Source organism: Corapipo altera, unplaced genomic scaffold, assembly GCF_003945725.1.
Source record: "Corapipo altera isolate COAL_440 unplaced genomic scaffold, ASM394572v1 56, whole genome shotgun sequence".
Classification (NCBI taxonomy): domain Eukaryota; kingdom Metazoa; phylum Chordata; class Aves; order Passeriformes; family Pipridae; genus Corapipo; species Corapipo altera.
This window is the reverse complement of record NW_020884896.1, coordinates 5,664,841-5,678,783: the sequence shown is the minus strand read 5'-3', so window position 1 is coordinate 5,678,783 and position 13,943 is coordinate 5,664,841. Positions and strand designations below refer to the sequence as shown.

Below are 13,943 nucleotides of genomic sequence, written 5' to 3'. Positions count from 1 at the left end.
GACTATTTCAGGGGAAGTATGATGTCTTGACATGTTCCACTGATAACAAGTTTAAGTAAAGGTGCATTTCCTTTTCTTACCTTGTCTGCAGTGGTGTTATGCAGCCTTAGCCATAAATGTTTTCTCCAGTGAGTTTGTGGAACAGACATATCAGAAGGTGGAGATAATGAGGTGTAGTGGTTCCTTAAGCATCTGAAGTTGTATGCAGGGGCTGAAGACACCCATTGCTCAGTGCTATGGAACTCTTACTATGAGAAATATAATTTTGCTGTTGATCAAAATGTTTTTTAGAGAAGATGTCTTCAGAAGTCTCAACAAGTGGAGTGTGTCCTTGGATTGCTGAAAGTGGAAGGCACAGCCACTGTTGGATGCATGAGGGGGCAGCAAGGCAGAAGAGACATGGATATTAGCACTGGGAAACAGAAAAGGGCAATGAACTTGACACTGTTATCTGGAGCAGTGAAAAGATCTAAGTTACAACAGACTTTGGAATATGGATGCAAATGTTCAGTTCTTGCTGAGTGCTTGATCTGACAAATTTAAATTTTGAAGGGGTAAACTGAAAATCATAGTATGAAAACACACTAGAAAAAAACAATGACGAGTGGCAAAAGTTTTTGGCAACTTTATTTAAGCTAACAAACGAATTTTCACACTGCAAAGTTATAAATTAATTTTAATAGGCTGATCCAGATGGTCCATTTGGAAAATGGATAGCTTGATCTGTTGAAAATTAAACTAAATTTATCTCTCTCATACTTCAAACTGAAGTAAGCATGAGAAGAGTGCCCATTAAGTCCAGCTCATACAGATGGACCGGCAGGTCACACATGGGACTAATCTGATTCATTTTAAAAATAAATGCATGAGTTATTGAATCAGGTTCCTGTTTCAAGCCCTGCGTGTGAGCACGTGCGTGTGTGCGTGTGTGTGTGTGTGTGTGTGTGCCGCCCTTTCAAAGGGACTCGCAAATGCTTCAGTGCCTTTTTAACCTGTGTGTTTCCATTTTAATTCAACCTCCTTGCCAGAAAACATAATTAGTTTTCAGTGCCTATCATTTAGCGTTAGACCCAAACACTAGATTGATTAGGTCAGACATTTGTTATTTTAAGGGCTATGTCTCCATCCTTCATTTATGAAGAACATGAGCTCAATAGTCTTGGGTAGAGAGATGGGCTTTAGAAACTGAGAAGGGGAAGCTCTCTGGGGGCCCCTCCAGCCTTTTAGCTTCTGGGTGTTTTTAACAGAGCCATGAATGCAGATTTGTAAATTTATTGCAGTGCCATCTGGTTTTTTTTTTGTTGGTTTTTTTTTTCAGGCACTATATTATTGTTGGCTCGTATGTGTCTATTGTGGTGGTCACTCCCCGGGAGCTTGCCCTCACAGTCCTAAGGAAAGTGATGAATAGTGGGGGTCAACATGAATAGGTCACAGGGCAGCTGTCCGGGGCTGCCCTGAACTTGATTACCCCACTGGTTTTTAAAGAAGATGGGCACAATGCAGGTTGTTTAAAACTCTCCCTCCCTTCTCTTCATCGCAGCGATAATGAAATGCCTTTTGCTGCTGTGGTTCATCTGTGGGCAAAGGTGCCTTGTGGGGAAAAGCTGGCAGCAGCAAGGCTGCTGCACTGTACCTCCTGCAAACCTCACATTGGACTCTGCTGTCTTTCTGCAAGCTTCCAGATGGAAGTCCGGGGGAAAAAAACCCTGTCTGTTACCCCATTCAGACAAACCCCTTAGCGTTTTCAAGAATTTTCCCTCTTACTGTTTTGGCACAAAATATTACCTCAATTCACTCGTACAGATTTGAGATAATTTTCTAAAATTACATGTAGTACCTAAAACATGCTGTAGGCACTATTTCAGAGTTAAAATGGGCACAGTCTGATCTTAAGAGTTTAAAGCCAATACTCAAGAAAACCGTGAGAAGCAGAGTGGATGAAGAAGGTAGAGCAAAGGAAAAACAAAAAGTAGCAATTGTCAACCTTTTACTTTGAGCTGGCAGCTGGGCTCCTGACCAGGCATACCTCTCCTCTGCAAAAGTATTTCTGATGTGCAAAGTTGAGGCCCTTTTTTTAACAGGTGAGGAAGGCTGCATGGTGTGGAGGGAGAGAGGGATTCCTCCCTCCCTCAGGGGAAGATGCTGCAGTTTGAATTTACCTTCTGTTGGAGAGTTGGCCAAGGCAGGGCAGACCTGGTCTACAAAGCTGTCCTGGTTCCCTCACCTTTTACGTGAGTAACACTTGCTAGTAAGGAGTTGCTGGTTGAAAAGCCCCCGAAATTGCTAGAAGTATACCCTTAGTCCTACTTGCAAGATTCTTTTTCTTTTGACCTTTTTTTCTCTTTATTCTCAAAACAACAACCAAAAAATAATTTTCAGCCCTTTGTGACACTTAATGCATGTTAAAAAGCTGGCCAAAGCAGGATGTGCCAGAGTCTAAGTTACAATGAGAATGCTGCCTTGTGGTGGAAAGGCCACTGGGCTCTTTCAGCATTAGTGCTAATCGGAATCTGTCACCCCGCTGCATTGCTGCATTCCTCTGTAATTGAGTAAATTGCAAGTGTTGTCTGCTCCCCTCTGCCCTTTGTGTCCATGTCCACTTACCATCCGAAGAACGTGGGCAGTGATAAATAAAGTGCTGAACAGGGCTCTCAGCTCTTTGAAAGCAGCGTGTTGCCAGTCCCCTAGTTATATTTCTTTAAGTGTTTATGTTTTTCTGTATTCTTTCTCTTGTGTGGCTGGAACCCTGGGGATCGAAAGCCATGAGAGAGGCCAAGAAGCTAACAAAAGTAGCTGTCCCCTTGTTAGCGTGTTCCTTTCTTCTTTAAAAAACAAGATGAAAACCATCTGGCTCAGGGCATTACATTTTCCTCCCCCATGCACCTCTATAGATGAAGAGTTTCACCTGCAGTGAGGGTTTACATTGATTAGGGAGGGAGCAGTAATTCAAGCCTCCATCCACTTCAGTGGTACTTTGCAGTCTTTAAAGGTGCTGACCCATTGAGTTAAACTGTCAAGGGAGGATAAAAAAGGATCTTCATCCCAGGAGGTAACAGCTGCCAGGTTTTCAACACCTTGCACGCTGCTGGAAAAATGTCACAAATTGTCAATGGAAAGAAAAATCACTTGCCTGCCATCTTCCCTTAATGATGTGCCTTATAAAATGAAAGATTTAAGGGTTTAAAAATCAGCAGGTAGCTGTCAGGAAAAACAAAAAATCCCGAGGGATTTTGAACAATGGGCCCAATAAGATGTATCCTGAAAGACTGCGAATAATGCATCTGAGTTGGATAACCGGATCTGATTGGGATGACCATGGTTGTGTCTGCACAGTGGGACAAGAGGGAAGTGAAAGCAGTAGCACAGAAGTCTAACATTATCATGCCTATATTTAAAAAAAAAAAAAAAGAAAAAAGGGTAGAAAATGAAGCCTGATTCGTAAGCCAGTGAACTGGGAGAAGACATACTGTATTTCTGCTCTTTTGAGGACAATTTGTTTTCAAGCAGCTACCAGATGGCTAAATACCACGACATTTCCTTTTTCTTTTTTTTCCCTTCTTTTCTTTAACAAGAGATCTAGTTCTCCTTGCTCTTTGTTTTTGTTTGTTTTAATGCTTTTACATCGCTGAACAGCCCCGTGGTGTTGGGCATTGTGACATACTCCTTTTTGTGTTTCCCCCCCTTGTGCATTGATGGATGAGGAAAAAAAGATCTTCAGCTTTAATGTAATTTCAGATAACAAGCAGACTGGAGTAAGGCTTTTTGTTTGTATTGTCTTAGGTTTTTCGTTTTAGGGGCCTTTTTTCCCCCCCTGTTTGTTTTAGGTAAGTCATTTTAATTGTACTGGGTAATTAGAAGGTACACATAGCCAAGGGAGCTTTGTTATGGTAATTGCTCAAGAAAACCCACTCCCCAACTACCATTGCCATGTGTTGAGACACGTCTTCCCTCTAGTGGCAATATTAAGGTCTCTGGCTTTCACAGTCGGCAAGGTGTAATTGCAATATGACAAACTGTGCTTTAGGGAAAATCCTGTAAATGATTTAGTTTTTTGTTTGGCTGGTCTTTATTTTGCCTTACGACTTTCTGTGGAGACTATCCTTCCCAAGGCTGGGCTAGGGATAAAAAAAATTTCATCTTAGGAAAATAGTCAAGGCGAATCCTGGGTAATGTCTTACAGCTTGACTTAATTCTACTCTTCTTTTTAATTACCTGTTTATAAAAACGTTTTTAAATTTGTTGAGATTACTTAATTCTTTCAGAAGAAGCACCTCATTTGAAATAAATAAATAAATTGCATTTATTTTAAATAGTCCATGTGAAAGACCTTTAAAGGGTAATTAATGCAAGTCTCTTAAGACTCTAAGTAAGATGAAAGCGATCTTTCCAAATCTGCTGGAGTGATTTGTTTATATAACTTCCCACTTCTGCTGAATTCTTCTGAGTCTAATAACTTTTTTTCTAACCGTTTGGCAATTTGTGCTTAGCTACAAAAGCCCTTGTTCGAAAAGAACAGTTTAATAATCTTTTCCCTGAAAATGACTTGAAGGGAGGGTATGGGTTTTGTCTTTTTGCTGTGTTTTTATTAGTGTTATCTTTCTCTGATAAATCATGTAATTACTAACTATTGGGGGGGGAATCTTATTGAACTCCTGGGTTGCAGCTTCTATTAAAAAGTGGAGCTTTGTTCAGGGACTGGGGATTCTCAGAATGAATGGCCAAAGAAATGGATTTCAGTTGGCAGAAAAGCTGCACACACACAGAGTTCTGCCTGGGGTTCGAGTCTTCTGGTTGGCACTCAGTGTTCATCCAGAGCTGCGCAGACGAGAGTGGAAATGTTTATGTGTTTGTGTCAAAGAGCAGGATCATACTTTCTTTAAAAAGAAAAATGTAACCAAAGACACTTACAGAATGAGATCAGATACAGCTCTATCTTTAGTGAACCATAGTCTAGCGCCTCTGTGGCATTTTAAGCCTTTGGCTGAGAGTGAATACAGCTTTGTGGTTCCCCTGCTTCTGACATGATTTGGTGCTCCCATATATTTGTAGGTTTCTTTTTTTTTTTCATTAGAGCTTGTTTGGCTATAGGGCTGCTTAACGCTGTTCTCAAACGGCTTTTGCAAGGTTAAAGGAATGCAGCTTGGTAACAAGTTTGTGTCATTTTAAATATATACCTCCCAGTAAATAAGGAGGAGTCTTGCAATCAATCCCTTTTAGTGTGTTATATGTTTCACCTGACAACTAAACCCTCTATTGATTAACCATTACTTTGTTAGATAATCTCGTGTCATTGAAGCCACTGTAAAAATTAAACTCTTTAAAATGTTTTACCCTAGCAGCAGTGTGAAAATTGAAAACTTGTTCAGAATTACAGCCAGCTTCCACAAAGAGGGTAGTTTTCAACAAACTGGTTTATGTTTGCATGCTTTATATGCAATATAAAAACATATTAAAGCACTCCAACGCAAAGCTATCTGCCTGTGGTGTTGAACCAGGCTACCATTTCAGACTAGTTTTCCTTGATGAAGAAACCTCTTATTTTGATGAAAGGTGAGAAACTTGAACAGTTTTGGTGCGGATTAGATGAGATATGTAAAAGGGTCAAGCTTAAAAGTGAGCTGCAGAATTTTACTTTTCTGGGACTTAGTTCTGGCTTTGATTTTCCTGCTTTTCTTCCAGGTTGATCAATGTTCCTATGGGCATTGGAACAAATGAAAGGAGGTACTCTGATGTTGCAGTGTAGCATGAGACACCATCAAATGTTTCACCTAACATGAAGGGCTCTGCATTATTACTTGATGATATGACATTTATTCTGCTATCAGAATTCACTATTCTATTCACTTGGTCTATTCACTGCTAACTATTAGTGTGCAAACACAAGTATGACAATATCAGACCAAATCTCCACGTCCAGCTGTAATTTTGTGTCTTGCAGTAGCCAGTAACTGCTGCCTACAGAGAAACATTAGGAGACTATCATACAGTACTGCCTTCACAATATATTCTACCAGCTTCTTATGACTTGGCTTCATGAACCAGATGCAGTTTCTTCGTAACACTGTCAATACATTTCCATTGAGACCTATTAAATAGAGTGACATTACCTCTTTTTCCCCTGGACTTCAAGGGAGAACTAGGTTTTGTTCTGCATTTTGCTTTCAACCCTTTAAAACATATTGTAGAACATGTGCGTGAATCTTCTTTACCCTCTTTATTCATCCCACAAGGCTAATAATGCATTCTTCTGTGAGAATGTGAAAATAACAACAGAAGAACTTGGTAACTTCGCAGAGATAGTAATTTATGTTGAACTGTAGATCACTTTATGTTTTATTCTCAAATCTGCATCCTTATGTGTTGAATCCATGATAAATACTCCCTTTAATGTTCTCTTTTTCCCCATAACTTCTATTGAGAAGCTAAGAGCTGCTGGAGGACTTAATGATTATTTGGCCCGTGCATAGATCCTTATGTAATAAAATTACTGTGTAAAACTTGGTTCTCATAGGAAAAGCACATTCTTCTCTCCTTCTGTGGCTGAAAAGGTTGGTAAGGAGGAACTGAAGTATCACTGGCATCTTGTCAAGGGCAGAGGGATATTGGTAGCATGGGAATACCCGGGTCAGTCAGACTCATCCACTGCCAACTCCAGCACTGTCAGTGGAAGGTGCTGTTGAAGGAGAGCAAACAAGTCTGGTCTCTTTTGGTATTCTACTGCCCTCCTGCTCCTGCAGCATCTAGCACTGTTGCTCTTGGGATGACTGATATCTGTACCGAGTACTCTGTGGTCCTGCTGTCCATGAGTTTGTTTAGTCTCTTTTTCCACTTGCTGATGATGTTTCTCTGCACGATGTCCTGGAGCAGCAAGCCTCCTGTGTGAAGAAATGTTTTGTTTTATCTGCTTTAAATTTGTACTATACTAATTCCATCAAATATCACTATACTATCACAAATATCACCACCCTGGTGGTATGGGATTTAATGAAGAAGTTACGCTGGAAGTTCAGTTGTTTCTCACTGAGATGTAATGTGTGGATGAAAGTAATAAAAATTAAGCAATACACTGGAATAATTATTTGTGTCTGCATTCTGACATGCACATAACTTTTGAATAGTGCATAGTGAGCTTCCTTCATTCTCAGAAAGTGCTAGCATCTTTAAATTTAGCATTTTAGTTTTTCACGATGTGTATTCGCATTGTCTGCTCTTTCCCATTTGTAAGTGTGAGAGAAAGCCTGTCGTAAGCCCAGCTTTTAAAAAGCTGGCCTGCTACCAACGTTTGTGCATACGTGTCTTGAGAGGAAAAAGACTGACAAGATCTGAGTTCATGATTCAGTTCATGGAGCTACAGGCTTCCTTGTTGCTTTCAGTAAATGCTTTTGTGGCTGAGCTTTTGATCTGCAAAGTGGAGTTATAGTAACTTTATTCAAGTCAGGGCTCCTCATAAAATTTACAGTATGTAGCAGATGTGTTGTGCATAAATACTGTGACTGGAATTTTAGGGGTTAAACTGCAAATGAAAAAAATCACAGACTGATGATAAATGGGTTAAATTACACAAATATAAATACTGAGCAAAGAATCTTATCAACTCTTCATGGTTTTTCCTCTTCACAATCTCGTTGAATTTAACTAGTACCATGCCTGTAAAATGAAGTTTGCATGGTATTGTCTGAATGTCAGTGCAAAGCAGATGGTGTCAAGTTTTTATTTATCAGTTGGGCTGCTACATCTAAGCCCCAATTTATAAAAGTTATGCCTTTCTGGTCTTTCTTCTGAGGAGAAAGTTCTGTGCATACCAGAGCAATGGTTTTATGATGTTGACAAATATTTGTAAGAGGCTAAGTTGAGTCCGTCAGACTTCTGTTTGCTTGTAGCCTAATCCAGTTTGAATCTGAGCCTCCCCTGCTGAAAGATGCACTCTGTTCATCTGCACGGCGCCTTGAAAGAATTCATGTGTTTGAATTTTTCAGTTTCTCTTTCTGGATCCAGAGACAGAAATTGCTGGCTTGCTGCTAGTCACAGCAGATATCAGTGTTGTGACATGTAAAGAGATCTCATGAGCCAAGATATTCTGCATTCCTCTCTGTCACCAGTTAGAGAGCTCACCGAGAAGTAAAATATGAACTTCTAAAGGAATGGAGAAGATAGGGCTTCTGGATTCCTTTTTGTTTCTATTTCATGGGGCTCTGTAAAGGGGCTCTGTAAATAGGTAAGGTGGCAAGGACTGTGATTTCCTGAATTTCCCCAAGAGCGTCTATACTGTGTTGGACCAGTACAGATCCACCAGAACTAGTACACGGAGTTCCCATGGTGGGCAGTAAGGAGTGTTTCATGAGGATCATAAGAACTTAGGTGAATGTTATAAACTTGATTGTGAACACTTAGTTCCCCTCAGTTGGTGCTTACCATCCCCCCAGGCTGGGCACTGCTGGGAACACTGGCTTTGTGGACATATCTCCTATCACTCAGCATAACCCCCTTTGCATTCTTGCCTTTGAGATCTTTTGCCATGTGTTCTTCTGCCATTTTTTCTGTTGCTGCTGTCTGCATCTTCCACAGAGTCAGGCCTCTGGCAGAGGGGCAAAAGGATGAGGTCGTTTGTTCCTTCTTGGTGCTGAGGGAATCTGGCTCTGGTGATGTAGCTTTGGAGAAGAGAGAGAGGTTAAGAAGTCCTTAACATGGCAGTGTTGGCCACAGGTTTTGTAACCTGTAGCAGATTTGGTGTTGAATTAGTTTTAAATCGAACAAATAGAAATCTGTAGCGAGCCCTGAAAGAAAGATCTTGAGAGGTTGCTAGTGACTATTACAGGGAGAGAACTGACAGGCAGTTCACTACAAGTCTTTGTGTGTCTTCCCCTTAAGGCAATCTTAAAAATATAATTAGTGTTAGTATGTTTTACTTAGTGCTCTTGGAAATGTCATTGTAACAAGTTTAATTTAATTTTTTTCAGCATGTTTCTTGGATTTTCCCCACACAACTCTTTGAGGTAGCAATATCATCTCTGTGGTCCACTTACTACTCTTGCAACAAAGCCAGTTTGTGCTTGCTTTTGAGCTGCCACTTTTGCATGGGAGCATTTTTCTCTTAAGTGGTGGCACATGCTGGAGGGTTAATCCCATACTGAAGCTCTTAGGTGTTACTGTATTCCTCCTCCTACTAAAAAATGTGAACTTAATCAAGTAGTAATTAAAAAGGTGTTGAAGGGAGGGGGAAGAGAGAACCTCCATTAGAAATTCCTAAGTTCTTCAGGCATATTGGTTTAAATGGCCAAATCAAAATATAATTTTAAACCTACTTTATAAGTATTGTTCATACACTTCCCTTTGAAATGGGAGGGGCTATGAATAAAGTGTTCTGCAAAGACTCTGAAGTCTACAGCTAGAACTGAGGCCCCCCTGGGCAGGACAGTGTTAAAGAAAAAAGACGTACTTTAAAAATGAAAAAAGCTTTCCAAAACTGGGAAGATTAAATACAAGTGAGATGTGGTCTGTGTTTGCTCCCTTCTGATTATAACCTTCATACTGTCCCCATGTATTTTACCTGATAGAGTCAGGAGATGTTTATTAACATTTGACATATGCTGTGCTAACTAATGTGTAGGAATCAGCTTGCTTTAGTTTTTCACTTATGCAGCATTTTGTGAAAGAATGAACAAATGAGATCAGATACTTTTTCCTTTTTCAAAGGAACAGAGGAGAAAAATCTTTTTCTTTGTATATCAGAACTATAAAGCTGTACATAGCTCAGAGGACATGCATGCCCTGAACATAGGCTTTTGCTGTAAACTAGTTTATTTTAATTTGAAACATTTACACCTTAGGAAAAAGGAAACGTAGTAGAGTTGTGGGTTCCTGTGCCAAAAATGTGGTGCCTGAAAGAAAATCGTGTTCTTCTATTCATAACCATTTTAATCTTTCTGCAGACCTACAACAGCTGTGCCAGACTGTGCTTAAACCAGGAAACAGTGTGTCTAGGAAGCACTGCTATGAAGACTGAAAATTGTGTGGCCAAAGTAAGTAAGAGAACGGCTTTGGTTTTGAGAGGTTTTCAGCAAATTGTTCATTGGCAGTCAGAGAAGTTCTTGTTAAAAATTATTTAAACAGAAAGTAAGTATTTTGTGTAGGTTTTTCTGTTCTTCAGTGTAGAGATTTCAGACTTGCTGTTTTTCTCTGCTGGAAATGATTACTTGAGTCCTCAGCTATCTAGGATTGAAGGGTTGATTCTGCTATACAATAGGCTTTTCCAGTGGGATGACCTATGCCTGCCATGTAATTAGCTGTGGCAACTTCAAATGATAAATGTCCAGATACTAAAAATACTCCATGTGAGCTCTTTGTATCATGGTTCCTTTCTTAGCTGCCAGAAGGAAGGTGCAAAAAGAAAGACCTTTCGATTAAAATACAGTGAATGCTGTATTTAAAGAAAAGGGAGAAGGGAGATACCACAGTCATAATGGTAAGAAAATGGATTTATTAGCCTATCACAGAAAAATAATTTCTTGAGAATTGGGGTAGATGTGGTTGAAAAAGGTGAGGTGCCATTAGCCACCCTCTTTTCTTAAAATTCAGCGTAACTAGAGTAAAACAATGTACATCTAGGGCTGTTTGTGAATGGAGAACATTTGAACCATGATGCAGTATGTCTAGAAAGCCTGTGCAAAGGATGCATTTAGCCTTGTGCAAGCTTTGTATTTCCACTGAAAGGAAGTTTAGAATGGGCATGCAGGACAGATCAGTGCATGCAGCCATCTGTTACTAAAACCAGCTGGCATTTTGTTGCTCCTCTGTCACACAAACCTGACCACTCAGAAGCCTGTTTTCTCTTTTGGTTATTTTATTCCTTGATCTTCTTGAAGTCCATTTTTTTCATACTTGGAATGGTTGTTAAAGGTACCTTGTCCCTTCAGGGGCCACTTTTGTATTGACCTTTAAGATAATTTCCCAGCTACATCTTCTCTGGGATTTTGCTGGTGAAATTTGGATGTCCCATTACTTTTGATTCTTGTCAGGGAACTGGCTATCATAAAAGTTTGTCATGGTGCTTGCAGGTGGCTTAGCACTCATAAACTGTGCTTGCCTGCCAGTTGCCTCCCGCTGCAGAAGCACTTCTGAGAGCAGCTACCAGTCTTGGTACAAAGAGCACTTGTACCAAGCACTTCCATTCTTGAGATGACTGGTATTGCACACTTCTTCCTAAGGCGCTTTATGATACAGAGTAGGTGAAACTCTCTCAGCAGAGCAGCTCTGGCTGAGTTGTCTCATCATGCAGCATCATTCTGATGCCATAAAGCAGCTCACAGCAAGCTAACTGGAGTAAGTCCATTCAACCCCATCTGCTCTGTAGTGTCTTGTTTGACCTAATCGCTTCACTAAGGAGCAAGGAGGTACAAGAAGTACAGCCAGTTTAAGTGGTGCCTCTTTTAAATGAAATTACATACTTTAACATCTTAATGCCCTAAATAGTAAACTCTCCTAAAGTTATGTTTATGGTGGGTGAGAGGTGGGGTTAGGGCTGAAGGCAAGAGCAGCAAGACTTGTTTCATGCTATTGAGAATGAATGTGAAGCGTCACCCTGGAGATGAAAAAGTGTATGTTTTTAAGTATCTTGTCTCTGTATGCTGTCGGACAGTATATGTGTATGTATGCTGTAGGGCAATCTGCCATCAACATGTATCAAAAAACATATATATACATATATATGCGTATATATACACATTTGTATACACACACACACACACATATATATATGAAAAAACATAAAGACTTTTCTGGAGATACAGATCCTCTAGTACTAGCTTGCCTGGCTGTTGTACTCCTTTCCTTTGCTTTCTTAGCTACAAACCAAATGAAATAGGTTCTAAGAAAGCTTGCCTTTCAAATTCCAGAAGTGTTGAAGCATTTATAAATCCAGCTATCTAAATGCAGATGGCTCAGTGATGGCATAGGCAAATGGCACAACTGTTAAATGTTCCCCAGGTGAAGGGCTTAAGTGGGATTTAAAGAGTTCAGAGGCCTTCTCCTAGGCTGCATGCACGTGACGAGTTTTATCCTCCATGATTGATGTGTTTTACAGCCTTGGACTTTAAAATGTTTTGTCAGGAAGGTGAATACTGGAAAGTATAACCGCAGGTTTCATTATCTGCAGCACTTTGCCGAATGTATTTTGAGGGTTTCAATTTTCTTTTTAAACTTGCAGTGAAACACAAAAAGGATTACTTTGGAAGTCGTGATTTACCTTTTCTGATTCTGCAGTGCAGTATCAGCCCTGACTGGGAGCCGTAGTGTGCATTATCACATGCTTGTCAGATGTGTCAGTCAGTCTGATGATGATGGTTTCTCTAAAAACAAAATTTCTGATTCTGCATCTACTTTCAGAAAAGAAAACTGTGCTCTGTTAACACTGTATAAGTGGCACGTACTGATTTTGTATTTGATGTTTGTAAAAGTTTGTTCAAAGAATGAAATGGGATTTCCCTTGAGGCCACACACATCAACACTGAGGTACTTTTTCTCAGACTGAAGCACTGTCTGTCCATTAAACTCACTTGTGAATGAGAGCTTCTGTACAGGATATCCAGATATAAATTACCAACCTAACAGGTGGCATTCTTCCTAAAATGGAGGGGGGGGAAAAGTTTGCAATAAATAGATATGCATATTCAGATATGGAAAGGAGGGCCACAGTCTTTTTGGCAGCTCAAAGAAGTTCATGTTTGTTAGGAAACTTCGTCTGTTTGGTTTTGTATGTGATGTCATGCTGCCTGTGCAGCCATGTGCTCAGTCACTTTTGCAAACCTATGAATTATTTAGTTTTATTCAGACATTTAAAAATAAAACTAGAATATCATGTTCTGATGAATCTTTGTATCTTGTTCGTAGCCTTACTTTTCTGGTATTTGTCCTCTGAAACTCCACTGGTAGGACTTGGGGATGCTTGGGTAGAAGCCAGAAAGGAGCAGTGGAAATTGTTTAAAGTGTGCACATGTTTTAATTGAAGAGGTGGGATCTTAAATTAAAAATCATATATTGTGATGCACAGATGCCACATGTGTCATCAGCTAACATCATTTCTCTCCCATCTGTAGGAGTTTCTCTGTTACTCTTTTAGCATCTTTTTGCCCATTGCTTGTGAGTGATCAACAAGTCTGATGTATATCCAATACAATGTCATTGAAAAGGAAATGCAGTCTCTATTTGTGTTTTTATATGTCTGTGTACACACACAAAGATATATATCGAAACTCCTCCTGTTTGTCTCTTTAGAACCAAAAAAATGTCTGTGAGAGAATTTCTTTTTATGATACTACTTGTGTGCAACCACAAGTGGACAGCTTTCTCAGGAATTGGTGCTAGGTGCTTAAATAAGGTAGAAATGTAGCATGAACCTGAGCTCCAAGGACAGGGTGTTTGATTTTAATGAGGCTTATTGAAATCCAGCCAAATGAGCATCTGTTCCTATTGTTTGTTCCATATTTTGTAAGCCAGTATCTTCAGGCCAGATAATGGTGTTGGTGTGTGCTTCATCCTCAATTAGAGAGGGACACAGTTAAAAGTCCCTTGGCATCTGGTGTGTCACTAGGATTCTTGTGATGCTCCTGGGTGTGCAAACAAGTTTCAATTCTGTTCTGTACCCAGGGCCACTTACTTTCCCTGGTGACCTTCACACTTTATATTTGATATGTGGTGAGGGATGCTCTGATGTGTTTCCAGTCTCCTTGGCTGAGTCTTTGCATGGATGGGTTATATGTAGTTCTGTTTTCAAACAGGACTGGTCTTTCATAAAGCCCAGTCTTTCATAATGTGGGCTGTGTAAGGTTTGAGTTTTGCTCTTTGCTTGGAGTCTGTTAGATTTTGCATTTCCCTGGATCGTGGAAATATCTTTTTGATTCAAAGGGCTCTTTTATTTCTCAGCAAGAGACTGGTTTACAACTCATATC

General features: G+C 39.9%; 1 protein-coding gene across 5 annotated transcripts in view; it reads left to right on the top strand.

Annotated features, from left to right (window-relative positions):
• Positions 1-13,943, top strand: part of BTRC (beta-transducin repeat containing E3 ubiquitin protein ligase) — a 123,148-nt gene that overhangs the window by 51,709 nt on the left and 57,496 nt on the right. For all 5 annotated transcript variants that reach the window (XM_027647900.1, XM_027647898.1, XM_027647902.1 and 2 more), the window contains one exon: positions 9,930-10,019. In XM_027647900.1, coding sequence (XP_027503701.1) covers positions 9,930-10,019 — 90 coding nt within the window. The remainder of the gene's footprint in view (positions 1-9,929; positions 10,020-13,943) is intronic.